General features: G+C 37.5%; 1 protein-coding gene across 4 annotated transcripts in view; it reads left to right on the forward strand.

Annotated features, from left to right (window-relative positions):
• METTL15 (methyltransferase 15, mitochondrial 12S rRNA N4-cytidine) overlaps positions 1-12,377 on the forward strand; it is an 84,635-nt gene that overhangs the window by 30,962 nt on the left and 41,296 nt on the right. For all 4 annotated transcript variants that reach the window (XR_009418619.1, XR_009418618.1, XM_059474541.1 and 1 more), the window contains one exon: positions 1,391-1,527. Coding sequence is in view for 2 of the 4 variants with exons in the window: in XM_059474541.1 (XP_059330524.1) it covers positions 1,391-1,527 (137 nt within the window). In the remaining 2 variants the exon portion in view is untranslated. The remainder of the gene's footprint in view (positions 1-1,390; positions 1,528-12,377) is intronic.

A 12,377-nucleotide genomic window follows, 5' to 3' on the forward strand; every position in this document is an offset into this window, starting at 1 on the left:
AACCACATTTTTTAACTGCATCAGTTTTGTGTTTATAAATTGGTTTCAAGGAGTATGCTTTTGGTTTTGGCAGAAGATAAATCAGAATGCTTAAATAGATTGTTTAGAATGGATGATGTGTTCTCTGTAACACAGATTTGTCTTACAGATACTGTTTACAAAAAATTATGGGTCAGTGCTTTATTTCTTCATATGAGTGATGCAACTTAATATTGAGTGATCACCCACTAAATTTTGTTTCCTTCATTAAGTTTGTAAAATATTGTAGGAAATTTTTGCTTCTAGAACATAAGCTTAGCAAATGTGATAGTATAGCATGAAGAAATTGTGTTAAATAATTGTTTCAGGCACAGTAGAGTTAGATTATTAGTCTCATAAGTGTCTTATTTTTTGGGGAGGGGAATTTGATATAGAAGTCTTTGTTTTCTAAAAAATGGTTCTGGATATTTGGATCTTCATTGCCTTTGATTTTCTGTTCTTGTCCAATGGAGTTTGTGATTGAACCTTAGTTGTTCTTCATTGCCTTTGAATTTCTGTTCTTATCCAATGGAGTTTCTGGTTGACTCTTAGTTCTTCTTCATTGCCTTTAAATTTCTGTTCTTATCCAAAGGAATTTTTGGTTGAATCTTAGTTCTTTCAAGAGTTAGATTGAAAAAAATTCACTTAAAAAAATGCTTTTACCCTTGGGCCCTATAATTTGTGAGAATAAGTTCAGTTCATATCAATTTCTGCAGAATATGATTGTAACTGGTAACTGTAACTGTTTCACATAAAAAAATAATCTGAGAAGTGGGAAAAAATCCCCATGCAAATATTAATATTCAAGTATATGGAGAATTTGTTTTTCAGGTCTAGCTTGAGTTTCCCTCAACAACAGAGGTCAGTTCAATCAGGGCTGAGAGAAAAGATTTATGGCAATACCAAGGTGCAGAGAGGCAGTGACATTTGTACTTTGGTTTAGGTACAATGTCACAAAAGCAATAACAATCCTTTTATTTTCTTCTTGCTAGTATGTATTCCCTAGACGAAAGAATTCCAGTAAGAGGTTTGGGGGTATTTTTGTTGTTGTGTTTTTGGGTTTTTTTTTGGTATTTTTTTGGGAGGGGCGGTTTTTTGGTTTAGTTTGTTTTGGTTTTGTTGGGTTTGGTTTTTTTTTTGGTGCTTTTGTTTGTCTGTGGGTGCTTGGTTTTCTTTTTTGTTTTTAGTTTTGTTACGGTGAGAGATTATTTTTTGCAGAATTGCAATGATGTCAGAATACAAGAAACAATTCCAGAAAGGCAACGGTGTGTTTTCCTCTAGTACACGAGGGCGATTTTGAAACTTAAGTTCTGCACCATCCATCAGTTTGTCAGTGCTCTGAGGTGAAAGTGTTTGTGTTTTCCCTCCCCAGTGTTTCCTGGATATGACATTTGGAGCTGGAGGTCACACAGCAGCTCTCCTGGAGAGAGCCAGAGACATCACAGTGTATGCCCTGGACAGGGACCCCACAGCTCACAGCATGGCTCAGCAGCTGGCAGCAGCCTACCCGTGAGTTATCTCCTCCTGTCCTATAAAAATGGCTGGGATAAGGCTGGTACTTGGGTGTTTTAGCAGTAATTTAATATATTTTTATATATTATAATATAAAATAATATGTGATAGAAAAGATAATATAATATGCAATACAGTATATTATATAATATAATTATAATATATTATATATTACACAATATAATATATTTTATATTACATGTTATATTACATGTTATATTACATGTTATGTTATAATATATATATTATATTATACAGGCATAATATATATTATATATAAAATATATATTATATATTTTATATAATAAAATATATATTATATATAATATATTATATATTATATATTTATATTATAACTGTATATAATATATAATACAATATATTATATCATATCATAACACAACACATAACACAACATAATTTTATAATATTATTATAGTATTAAATATAATATATATGTATATTATTTTATATATTATGTAATAAAATATAGTAGATAAAATATAATATATAGTATCATATATATTATATATAAAATATATATTATATATTTTATAGTTTTAATGTCTTGTTGTGGAATAGTGTTCTGTGCTGTGTGCACCCTGATGAATAGGAGATGATCCAAATCAATTTGTTTGTGAGAGCATGAAGCTGCTTCTTGGGGTTTTGGAGTTCAAGGTGTGTTTTGTGGGTTTCATTTTAAGCAAGCATCAAGTAGCTGATTTTATATTTAAAAGGGGGTTTTAAAAAGATTCATGTGTTCTGTTTGCCTTGAGATGGTTCTGATTGCAAATAGCACAAAAACATATGTTGGTGGTATGAATTTCACAAAAATGATGGAATAATAGGTCTTAAAATAATTAGGTCATTTAAATATGGATTATGAATATTTTAATTTTAAAAACCTCAAAATAATTGTAATTCAGTATTGGGTTTGCTAAGTATTTTGCCACCAGCTTGAGAAACTACTGAACAATTTAATAAGTAGTTTCTGTGTATAGCTTTGCAATTTCTGTGTATAGCTTATGCTTCAATTTTCTTTTTAAATACGAGTGCTGAATTTGCTAAATGAACAATTGCTAAGTGCAAATTTTCACATCTTTTTTAGTTATGCAAAGTTATAGCTCCTTTATTTAATTCAGGAAAGAACCCAGTCAGAACATCAGTGCATTGGTGCAAAAGTGTGCAATATATGGAGTTGAATGTGAGCTTTTCAGAAAGCGACATTTTCAGATCTGAAAAAATGTGTAGATACAAAATCAAATAATGCGAAGTAGTCAAGACTTGAGAAATTTAGGTGAGGTAGTAAGGAGAGAATACTCACTGTCAGGTTGAAAACGTTATTTCAAAATGAGCTTTAAAATGAAGAAAAGCAATATTCCCAGTGAGAAGAGATCTGGAAGAGGCAGATGAAAAACCACCTGGTTCTTCAGTCATGTTTCCCACAAAAAGAGGAGTTCTGGGGCAGCAGTAATATTTAAGCCACGCAGAAGGTGTTCCTCAGCTTTTCTAAGATAAAGGGCTAAACTATGCATTTCTTTCAAGTGTGTTGGACAGAGACCCCGTGGGAGAAATGCAGGCATGTGCTAGGACAGCATAGCTTATTTTCTAGCCATCTTGCTCTCTAAGACCACTTGCATCTATTTCTCCAAATTTTCAGTTCTCTCTGGGCTGAAGTGACATGCAGTGTATACTTACAAATTTGTGGAATGCCTCTCCCCTCCGTTATTTCTCCAGAGAATGCTCTTTTTGACAGAATGCTGTGGAGAGTATTGTTCCCTCAGGGGTCTGTGCTGGGGCCAGTTCTGTTTAATGTTTTTACTGATGACATGGATGAGGGTTTAGAGTCTTTCATTAGCAAATTTGCAGATGACATTAAGCTGGGAACATGCGTTGATCTGTTAGAGGGACGGAGGGCTTTGCAGAGGGACTTGGAACTGTTGGATGGATGGGCAGAATTGAATGGGATGAAGTTCAAGAAGTCCAAGTGCCGAGTCCTGCACTTTGGCCACAATAACCCCCTGCACCGATATAGGCTGGGGACGGTGTGGCTGGACAGTGCTCAGGTGGAAAGGGACCTGGGGGTGCTGGTTGACAGTCGGCTGAATATGAGCCAGCAGTGTGCCCAGGTGGCCATAAGGCTAATGGCATCCTGGCCAGCATCAGGAATGGTGTGGCCAGCAGGAGCAGGGAGGTCATTCTTCCCCTGTACTCAGCACTGGTGAGGCCTCACCTGGAGTATTGCGTCCAGTTCTGGGCCCCTCACTTTAGGAGGGACGTTGAGATGCTTGAGCGAGTCCAAAGGAGAGCAACGAGGTTGGTAAGGGGCTTGGAGCACAAGCCATATGAAGAATGACTGAGGGAGCTGGGGTTGTTTAGCCTGGAGAAAAGGAGACTCAGAGGTGACCTTATCACTCTCTTCAGCTTCCTGAAGGGTGGCTGTGGTGAGCTGGGGGTCGGTCTCTTTCTCCAGGCGACAACAGATAGAACATGAGGACACAGTCTCAAGCTGTGCCAAGGGAGATACAGGCTAGAATTAAAGAGGAAGTTTTTTACAGAAAGAGTGGTCAAATACTGGAATCATCTACCAAGGGAGGTGGTAGAGTCACCATCCCTCGAAGAGCTTAAAAAAAGACTGGATGTGACACTTGGTGCCATGATCTAGTTGAGGTGTTAGAACATGGGTTGGACTCGATGATCTTAAAGGTCTCTTCCAACCTAGAATTTCTGTGATTCTGTGAAGTAAAGTCCATTTTCTTTTAAGCTAAGCCTGAAAACATGTTCTGCCAAGTGTCATGGGAGTTGTAAAGTCTTCTGTTCTTTGTGTCATGGAAAAAAACCCCCAGTCTTTTAGAAACATTACCACAACATAAACCAACAATGAACAGTCCTGTGAGTCGGTATAAGTTTATCTCAGGTTACCCTCTGCAAACCTGGATGTGAAACGTTCATTTTCCAGATAGATGAGGACATTTGACAAGTGTTGGGTGCTCTTCTGACAATAATTGACTCCAGTAATTTTCTGCTTGCTTAGAAAAGATGAACTTTGCATAGCAGTTGATGTAACTTATGATGGTTTAATAGACAAAGGAGGTCTGGGTCTAATTTTTGATGCTGGTGTCTACCTTAGTGGATGCAAGTTATCCTTAGAATGAAGTGGATCCTTAAATAACATGGTGTTGGTGAAAAGTCTTGATCATTGAAAGATGACTGCATGTCACCTGGATATAATAATATAAGCCATATTCTTCTTTGCTCTGGTGTTTTTCCCTCATTTTCTGTCCTTCCTATTGGAAAGAACAGGTGAGTCCTTGTTCATAAGGTAAATACTATCTTTTCTTATAATGGTTTGTGTTAGAATTTTTGGCACAACAATGTTCTATATGTGCTAACTATAAACTTGCTTTCCCTGGGAAGTCAGTTGCATAAACCATTGTAAAATTAAGAGGAGAAAGGAGGCATAAGGATATAATTTATAAACAGGTAAAGCTGGTGCTTGCTTACAAATTAGTTGAGTATAAGGGATTTATTTCTGAGATATAGAGCTTTAATAAATGGATATTTTTCAATATTTGTTAAAAGATAGTTGGTCTAACATTATGGGATTTTATTGTCTATTTTCTGCACTGTGTTAGAAACAAACCTTGCATCAGTTCAGTTCAAATCCATATGGGCATCAAAAGCTTGGGGAGTTGATCCAGGTGACATCTGTGTGTGGTCAGGTCTGTTCTCAGGTGAAAGAGCAGCCTGGCTCACCAGGGAGCCACAGAAATAGTTGTGCTACCTTAGGAATGGCAGTGGCAGTCTGAGAGAAATGTGGGGCTGTCCCTCTGTGAGAGGCAGTGCCCTCCATGTACCTCACTGAAAAACTGCAGCACAGGGCTGGAAACATCCTCCACTTTCCAGACAGTTCTCCACCTCCTCTTTGTGGCACTCCTGTTCAGGAAGAGGTTGTTTGACTTGCTCAAGTGCTCCTGTGCTTTGGAGATGACAGCACCAAGCTGGGGAAGAGGCTCTTGTGTACCCATCACCAGTAAAATCTGATTCTCACTGGCTGAAGCTGTGAATGCAATGGGCAAACTGACAGCCATGCTTCAGCTGAGTTTTCTGTTGCCGTTTTTTCCCTGCTTAAACCAGAATGCTGCGTGTGTTATTGGTTATTCTGGTTAGATGGCAGTAATCTTAGTGAAATCACATAATTCCCATGGTTACTCACTGTGTGGCTTGGATTGCTGATGGCCACAAACTAAAGCACAGCGAGTGCCACCTGGACAGGAGGAGGAACTTGTGTACACTGGGGGTGCACACCTGCTGCAGGTGAGCCTGTCTGGGCAGGGCAGTTGGACTGGGTGGTCTCCAGAGCTCCCTCCAACCTCAGCATTTATTTCTGTGATTCTGTGAAATAAACCCAAAGGCGTTGTGGCAACAGTGGATAAATGTGGCTAAATTAAGGGGTTTTTCTATATTCAGAACTCATAAATGAAATCCTCCATATATTTAACTGAAAGACAGCTGGAGTAATAAGTCACTGGAGGAGAAAACTGAGGAAAACTACATTTGATGTTTGCACTTTAAATGTGCCTCTGTTTTTTGCTAGCGGTTTTATCAGAGCTGAAATCTGAAGAGGGCAGAGGAATTCCAGCTGCAGCTCTCACATTCATTTGGTGTTGCTGCTTATTATTTTTATTTTTTTTTTTAAACATGTAGTGCTGCTTTAATAAGGCAAAAATGGGTCAGGGTCTGTTAGATATTCAGTGTGTGGGTGGGAATCCTTTGACGTGCTTTCTGGGGAAGCCACCAACTTGGGAATTGCTGCTGAGGATGCAGGAGAAGAAGGTAAAACTCAGGCAGTAGCACCAGATATTCCAAATAAACCCTTTCACGCCCACTGAAAGGGCTGAAAGAGGCTGGAGAGGTGGCTGAAATCTGGCCATTAACCAACAGCATGGAAAATTTTTAAGTATGAGGAACTCGTGCAGAGGGGAAAAAAATGTGTGCTTTGTAATTCTCTGAGCAGAATGAGAAATTGCGCCCCAAAAGTATGGATAAATAGTATAGAATTCATCATTAAATTTAAGTGCCATTTTTTAAGGTAAAGTGATTTTGAGGTGTGGGCGTGCTTGTGGATTTTGCTTTCAGAATTATACAAAGTTTGCAGGGAAGAAGTGATAGATCAGCTGGGCATTGTATGCTCTGGGGAAAATAGATTTTTTTTTTCCAGTTCTAGAAAAAACAGGGGTTTTTTTAATTTTGATAAGCTTTTTTATGTGCTTATGAGTCGCAGCTGAGTATCATACATTGGTGCTTCTCTTACTATGTATTATTTTTATTTAGCTTTTAATTGTAGTTGTATAAGGAGTACAACTAATTGCAATCAAGGCATATTCATTATAATGGTGCCTTGACTGCATATAACTATAACTTAAATATTTATAGGGTTATTTCTTTCTAAAGAATTCTCCATGTATGTCAACATCTGGCTGTCTCCCAAATGCAGGCAAAAAAGAGAAGTGAGCTACCTTAAATATGAAGTGGAAAAAGTCAATTGAGGGTAGTTAAAAGACCCTCAAATGCCATTAACATTAAAATATTACTTTAATGGCTTCTATTTTGTTTCCCAAAACATTTGAGTAGGAAAGCCAAACACATTTCTGTACCAAAACATAATGTCATTTTGATCTCAGTGCTTTTGAATAAGCTGCTTAATCATATTATTTTGGTAGAAAAATCTTAGAAGAGATAGGTTTTACATCAAGCGAGGTTTAGTTTTGTGGGTAACTGACATTTGTCAGTTTTGGTTTAGTTTCTCTTGCAATATATCCTGGTTCCAGCAGGGTTAACTTTGGCAGCTGCCAAAGGAGGGGCATGGCCAGGACCTGGATGTGATTCCCCAGCACCCCACATCCTGGGCAGGGTGGGGAGGGGTCTCCCCCAGGTGTGGGTGGGTGGTGGGGAGCCTGTGGAGTTCCACATGGTCACAAACGCCTGTGTGTGAATTGTTTACCTCTCCTGTGCACCCTGACACTGGGACTGCTGCCAGTGCTGCTCATTTTCTTATTTAATTTGCTGCTTCCAGTAAATTGTTCTCAGCCCAGCCTGTGATCTTCATCTGCTGTGCCTCCAGTTCTCCTTTTCCTCCTGCTGCAGGGACAGGGGGTGGCAGTGATGCCTTGGGGAGGCTGCAGGGGCTGGACAGAGCTACAGAATAAAGCAGGGATTGATTCAAAGCATCTCCTCCATGGATCCACCTTGGGCAGCACCAGAGCCCAGCCAGGGCTGCACCCAAGATGACCCAAAATGGCCCCAAAATGCACGAGCGCTGCCGGGCTCTCTCCCTGGGATCAGTTCTGCTCCATTTGCACCTTGCAGTTCATTGTCCCATTGCAGCTTTAGCCCAGGCACTCCCAGCCTGCTTGTTTTTCTCTCTGCAGCCCACGGGGTTTGTGCTCTGGGGCTGAGATTGGGATCATTTGTCCTTGGTGCCCAGCTGGAGCAGGAATTGTTTTGTCTCCCTGCTCTGTGCACAGAGCTCACCATCCCTGAATGTGGAGCCCAGACCCACACACTGAAGCAGCACAGAATGTGAAATTATAAAAGCTGAACCCTGAGGCATCAGCCAGCAGTGGATGGTTTGGAGCACCCAAGTGGGGAGTGCCATTCCCAAACTGTGCCACAATCCCAAAACCATTCCCACAGGGAGAGAGCTCAGGATGTGGTCTGGTCCAGCCTCACACATCAGCCCCATCAGTGTGATCCATCTGCCCATGGACCTGGATTATCCCGGAGAGCTTTAGATGTCCTCAGACAATGGAGGGACAGGTCAGGCAGCTCCATTCCTGTCTGGCTGGAGAGGCTGCACTTCTTAGAGCACAGGTGGAGATCAGGAAACAAAGGAACACTCATGACGATGAGTTGGTTTTCTTCCATCACAGTTTGTTTTTCTAGGAATACTCTGAAATGCTAACTCCTTACATGTGGGGTTTTTATTTGTTGGGTTACTTCTTTTATTTTAGTTGGGTTTAGGATTGAAAGTATGAGATCATAGTTTGTTTACAGATTTAGGTGTTTATTGTTTTTCTTAGTGTTACAGTTCTACAGCAGTGAGTTCTGCAGTTTTTTCATTAGTAAAATATAAAATAGTGAATTTCTTTTTGTTACAAGGTTTTTTAAAGTTAAGTTATTTAAGAAATTATACTTAATTTTTTTTAAACTTAATTGATTATTTGAAGTCCGCAATGCAGACTTTTTTAATTATAAAATATTATTTAAACTTATGAAGAAGGAAGATGAAAGTAAAGAAGAATAATTTGTTTCTGTTTTAAAACATCTGTTTTGCTTCATATTTATTACTAAATTCTAAAGCCCTAAACTTTAAGTTTTTTACTTTGTGACATTATCCACTTCTAACCAACTACAACCCATAATCCTAGTGCCACTAACCAACTTTGGAAGCCTCCTTTGTAGCTTTAGGTTAAACGTCATGTTCTCTTCTGAGTTTGTGCCTCTCAGCACAGAAAGCTCAAAATTCTCAGTATTTAGGGTTCTAACCCTTACAGAATGACAGAACCATCGTGTAAGTAATAGAGAATGTGGTATTCGTAGTCTCTGAAGAGAGAGAGACATAATTCTCTCTCCCAGGATTTTTTCCGGAGAAGGCAATGAAAATGGTAGCTTTTTCCACCTGTTTTTTTGTCTTTCCCTCCAGAAGGCTTTATAAAAATATGTTATACTTTATTTTATATATTTATATATAAAAATATTGTATATATATTATATATAATATTGTATATTTATATGATATTATATATTAACTATATATTTATAATGTATACATATATTATATATTATATAATATTGTAATCATTTTAATATATACTATTATATATTAATATATAATATAATATAATATTCTATATATATTATATATATAATTTTTTATTATTCTATTATGTACAATTGCTTTATTAAAATATATTATATTACAGTAATACTATAATAAATTACACATTAAAGAGATACTATATTAAAAGAGATACTAGAGAAAAACCCATGACTGTCTGAGACAGCCAGGACACAGCTTTGACCCAACTGGCCAAGGAATCCAAACAACCCTCAGCAGAATCCAGTTGACAAATCACTTTGTGAACAATCTCCATAACACCTTCCACACGTGCCAAACAACAGGAGCATTGAATAGAGATGGGAATTGTTTTCTTCTCTCTGTGCTTCTCCAGGAGAAGTCCTTGGGAAGTTGTGCCTGCTGCTCTCTGTGGAGAGAGCTGTGGCCACAAGAGAGGGGTAAAAGTCTCAGAAATAATTTCAAACAAGTGCAAACCCTTCTGTGTCTTGGTTAAGGAGATGGAGCTGAATGTGAGTAATTTGAGTTCCTTTTTGCTACAAATGTCCAGATCCCTAATTTATTTTTAAAGACCTGTTAGCTCAGCTTGATGGACTGCAATATCAAGTGCTGCTTTAACCAGTGGTAGTTTCAGACATACTCAAGATATTCTCATTCTTTAAGTCATCTCTATCAGTGTGGTATGAAAGTGCTCAGGAAATCTTTAGAGCTTACTGCTAACAGCTTTTAAACTAGGAGTATTTCTAAGAACAGTTCTCTGAGGCTTAATTTGGCTTGTAGATTTTTTTTCTAAGAGGAAGAAGTGTTTTCAATACCCATCAAGTAAATAGTTACCATACTGAAATAATCTTTGCATTTTTTTGATCTGTAAAGGAGACATCAGCTTTTTCTTTCAGCCAATTTTCCTCCTTGGTTTTGATGATAAAGTTTCATATAGGTGTTTGGATGACTTAAGGACTTTCATACTGCTTTTGTAACTATCTCATTACTAAAATTCTTAAATTCTAATTATTAGAACTTAAATTCTAATTATTAACACTTTATAACATATGTTTCAAAAATATTTAGAAATATCGTGTAAACAGCTGAAGCATTTTTTTTCCAGATGAACAGTTGAGTTCTGGGTTTATTTTCATTACAGTAACAAGGATTTACAGTTTGATTTTTATGAAAATAATCCTTGTTTCATAAAGGACGCTGACACAGTGCTGCTTTCATGTTTTCTGAAATTCAGTTTTTCATAACAGCAAAACTCTTTCTGATGGGAAGGCAGAGAGGAAGGCAATAATTTCCAATCAGGAGGTTTTTGTGGCTGGTTATCTACATATCTTTTTGTCTAGATAAGGAAATACTATTTTCATATTCCTTAGCAATTTTGTACCAGGCTGCATATTTAGCTTATTTTTGCTCACACTGACAGTGGGAGGTATTAAAGCACTCTGCACAAATCAAGACGACATAAACTGATTTAAAATACTCCTCCTTGTATCAAACAATACAGACAAAAGTTGGTTTCATCAGTAGATAGATGATAATCATTGGGGATGGAAGACAGCAGCAGTTTCCTGTGAAGGTGGAAATTATATAAATTATATAAATGTGTGGACAAAAAGATGCTTGTCACTTACTGAGAGAAGGTCAAGTCATGCTGGTATTTAAGATAAACATATGATTTACTAAGTGGCTAAATTAACCCAAGAAAAAAGCTGATAGTCTCTGATTCATAATCTTATTTCTTCTACTTGATAAAAAGGAAAAGAAGTAACTAAATGAAAATATTTGTAAACAGATTTCTGTATCAGAACTGAGCTTCACACTTAACTATGAAATATAAAACCGTACAGAGAAATTCAGATTATTTTTCTGATTGAGTCATTGGGCTTCAGATACTGTTATTCTTAGAAGCATCAGGATCATGCATATAGGTGACACAGACCATAAAAATGAATTACTTTGAATACATAATTCTGGTTTTTCCTTGTCATGATAATAAACATAATTTGCATTTTAATTTGATTCTAGTCTTCGTGACTCAGCTGCGCCAAGTATTGTACAGAATATTGAAAGGGCTGAAAGTAAAATCAGGCACTTAATTGCTGCTTTGTATTTGGCTGCCTGAAAAATACATCAGCTTAGCTTGATCAAGAAGCAAAGATTTGGGTAGAGGGATTCCAGCGAAATTCTGTGTGAAATTCAAAGGAAATTCTGTGTGAAATTCGAAAGAAATTTCCATGTAGAATTCGAAAGAAATTTCCGTGTGAAATTCAAAGGAAATTCTGTGTGAAATTCGAAAGAAATTTCCATGTAGAATTCGAAAGAAATTTCCGTGTGAAATTCAGAAGAAATTCTGTGTGAAATTCAAAGGAAATTCCATGTGAAATTCAAAAGAAATTCCGTGTGAAATTCAAAAGATTTTCGGTGTAAAATTCCAAAATCAGCAATTTGGAATGGAAGCTTCCTGTGGCCTTGTCGCCACTGAATGGTGCAAATGTTTGAGACCAATATTGACTGAGTGGTGTTGACACAGAGAGATTTGTAAGGAATAACAGGGGTGTCAAATCTCACCAGCACAAACAATCTGTGTTATTGGTGCTGTTTATTCTGTCAGTGTCACTGTGGTACGAGATGTTAGAGGCTACTGCAATTTAAATATTTAAAATCTCCTTCACCTGAGTATATCAGGGTAAGTTTTGGTTCCTTGCACTACAGCCTGGACTGAGGTTGGAGAGATGTGTGAGTGGATTCCACCCCTTCTGCATTCTGCTTTTAGGTGGATGTTAGCACCCAGTGAGTACAATATTAAAATTAAATACCTTCTGGCATTCAGTAGTGTTTAAGCCAAAATCTGGTGATGCAGGAAATTATGCTATTACATTTTGGTGTCCTAAATTTATATACGTAAAATTAATTTTCTATAGATAAGTAAAAATTATGTGTCATGGCAGAATTGAATGTGTAGTTTGTTACTTTTCCAAATAGCAGGACCAAA

Source organism: Ammospiza nelsoni, chromosome 6 (genome assembly GCF_027579445.1).
Source record: "Ammospiza nelsoni isolate bAmmNel1 chromosome 6, bAmmNel1.pri, whole genome shotgun sequence".
Taxonomy (NCBI): Eukaryota; Metazoa; Chordata; class Aves; order Passeriformes; family Passerellidae; genus Ammospiza; species Ammospiza nelsoni.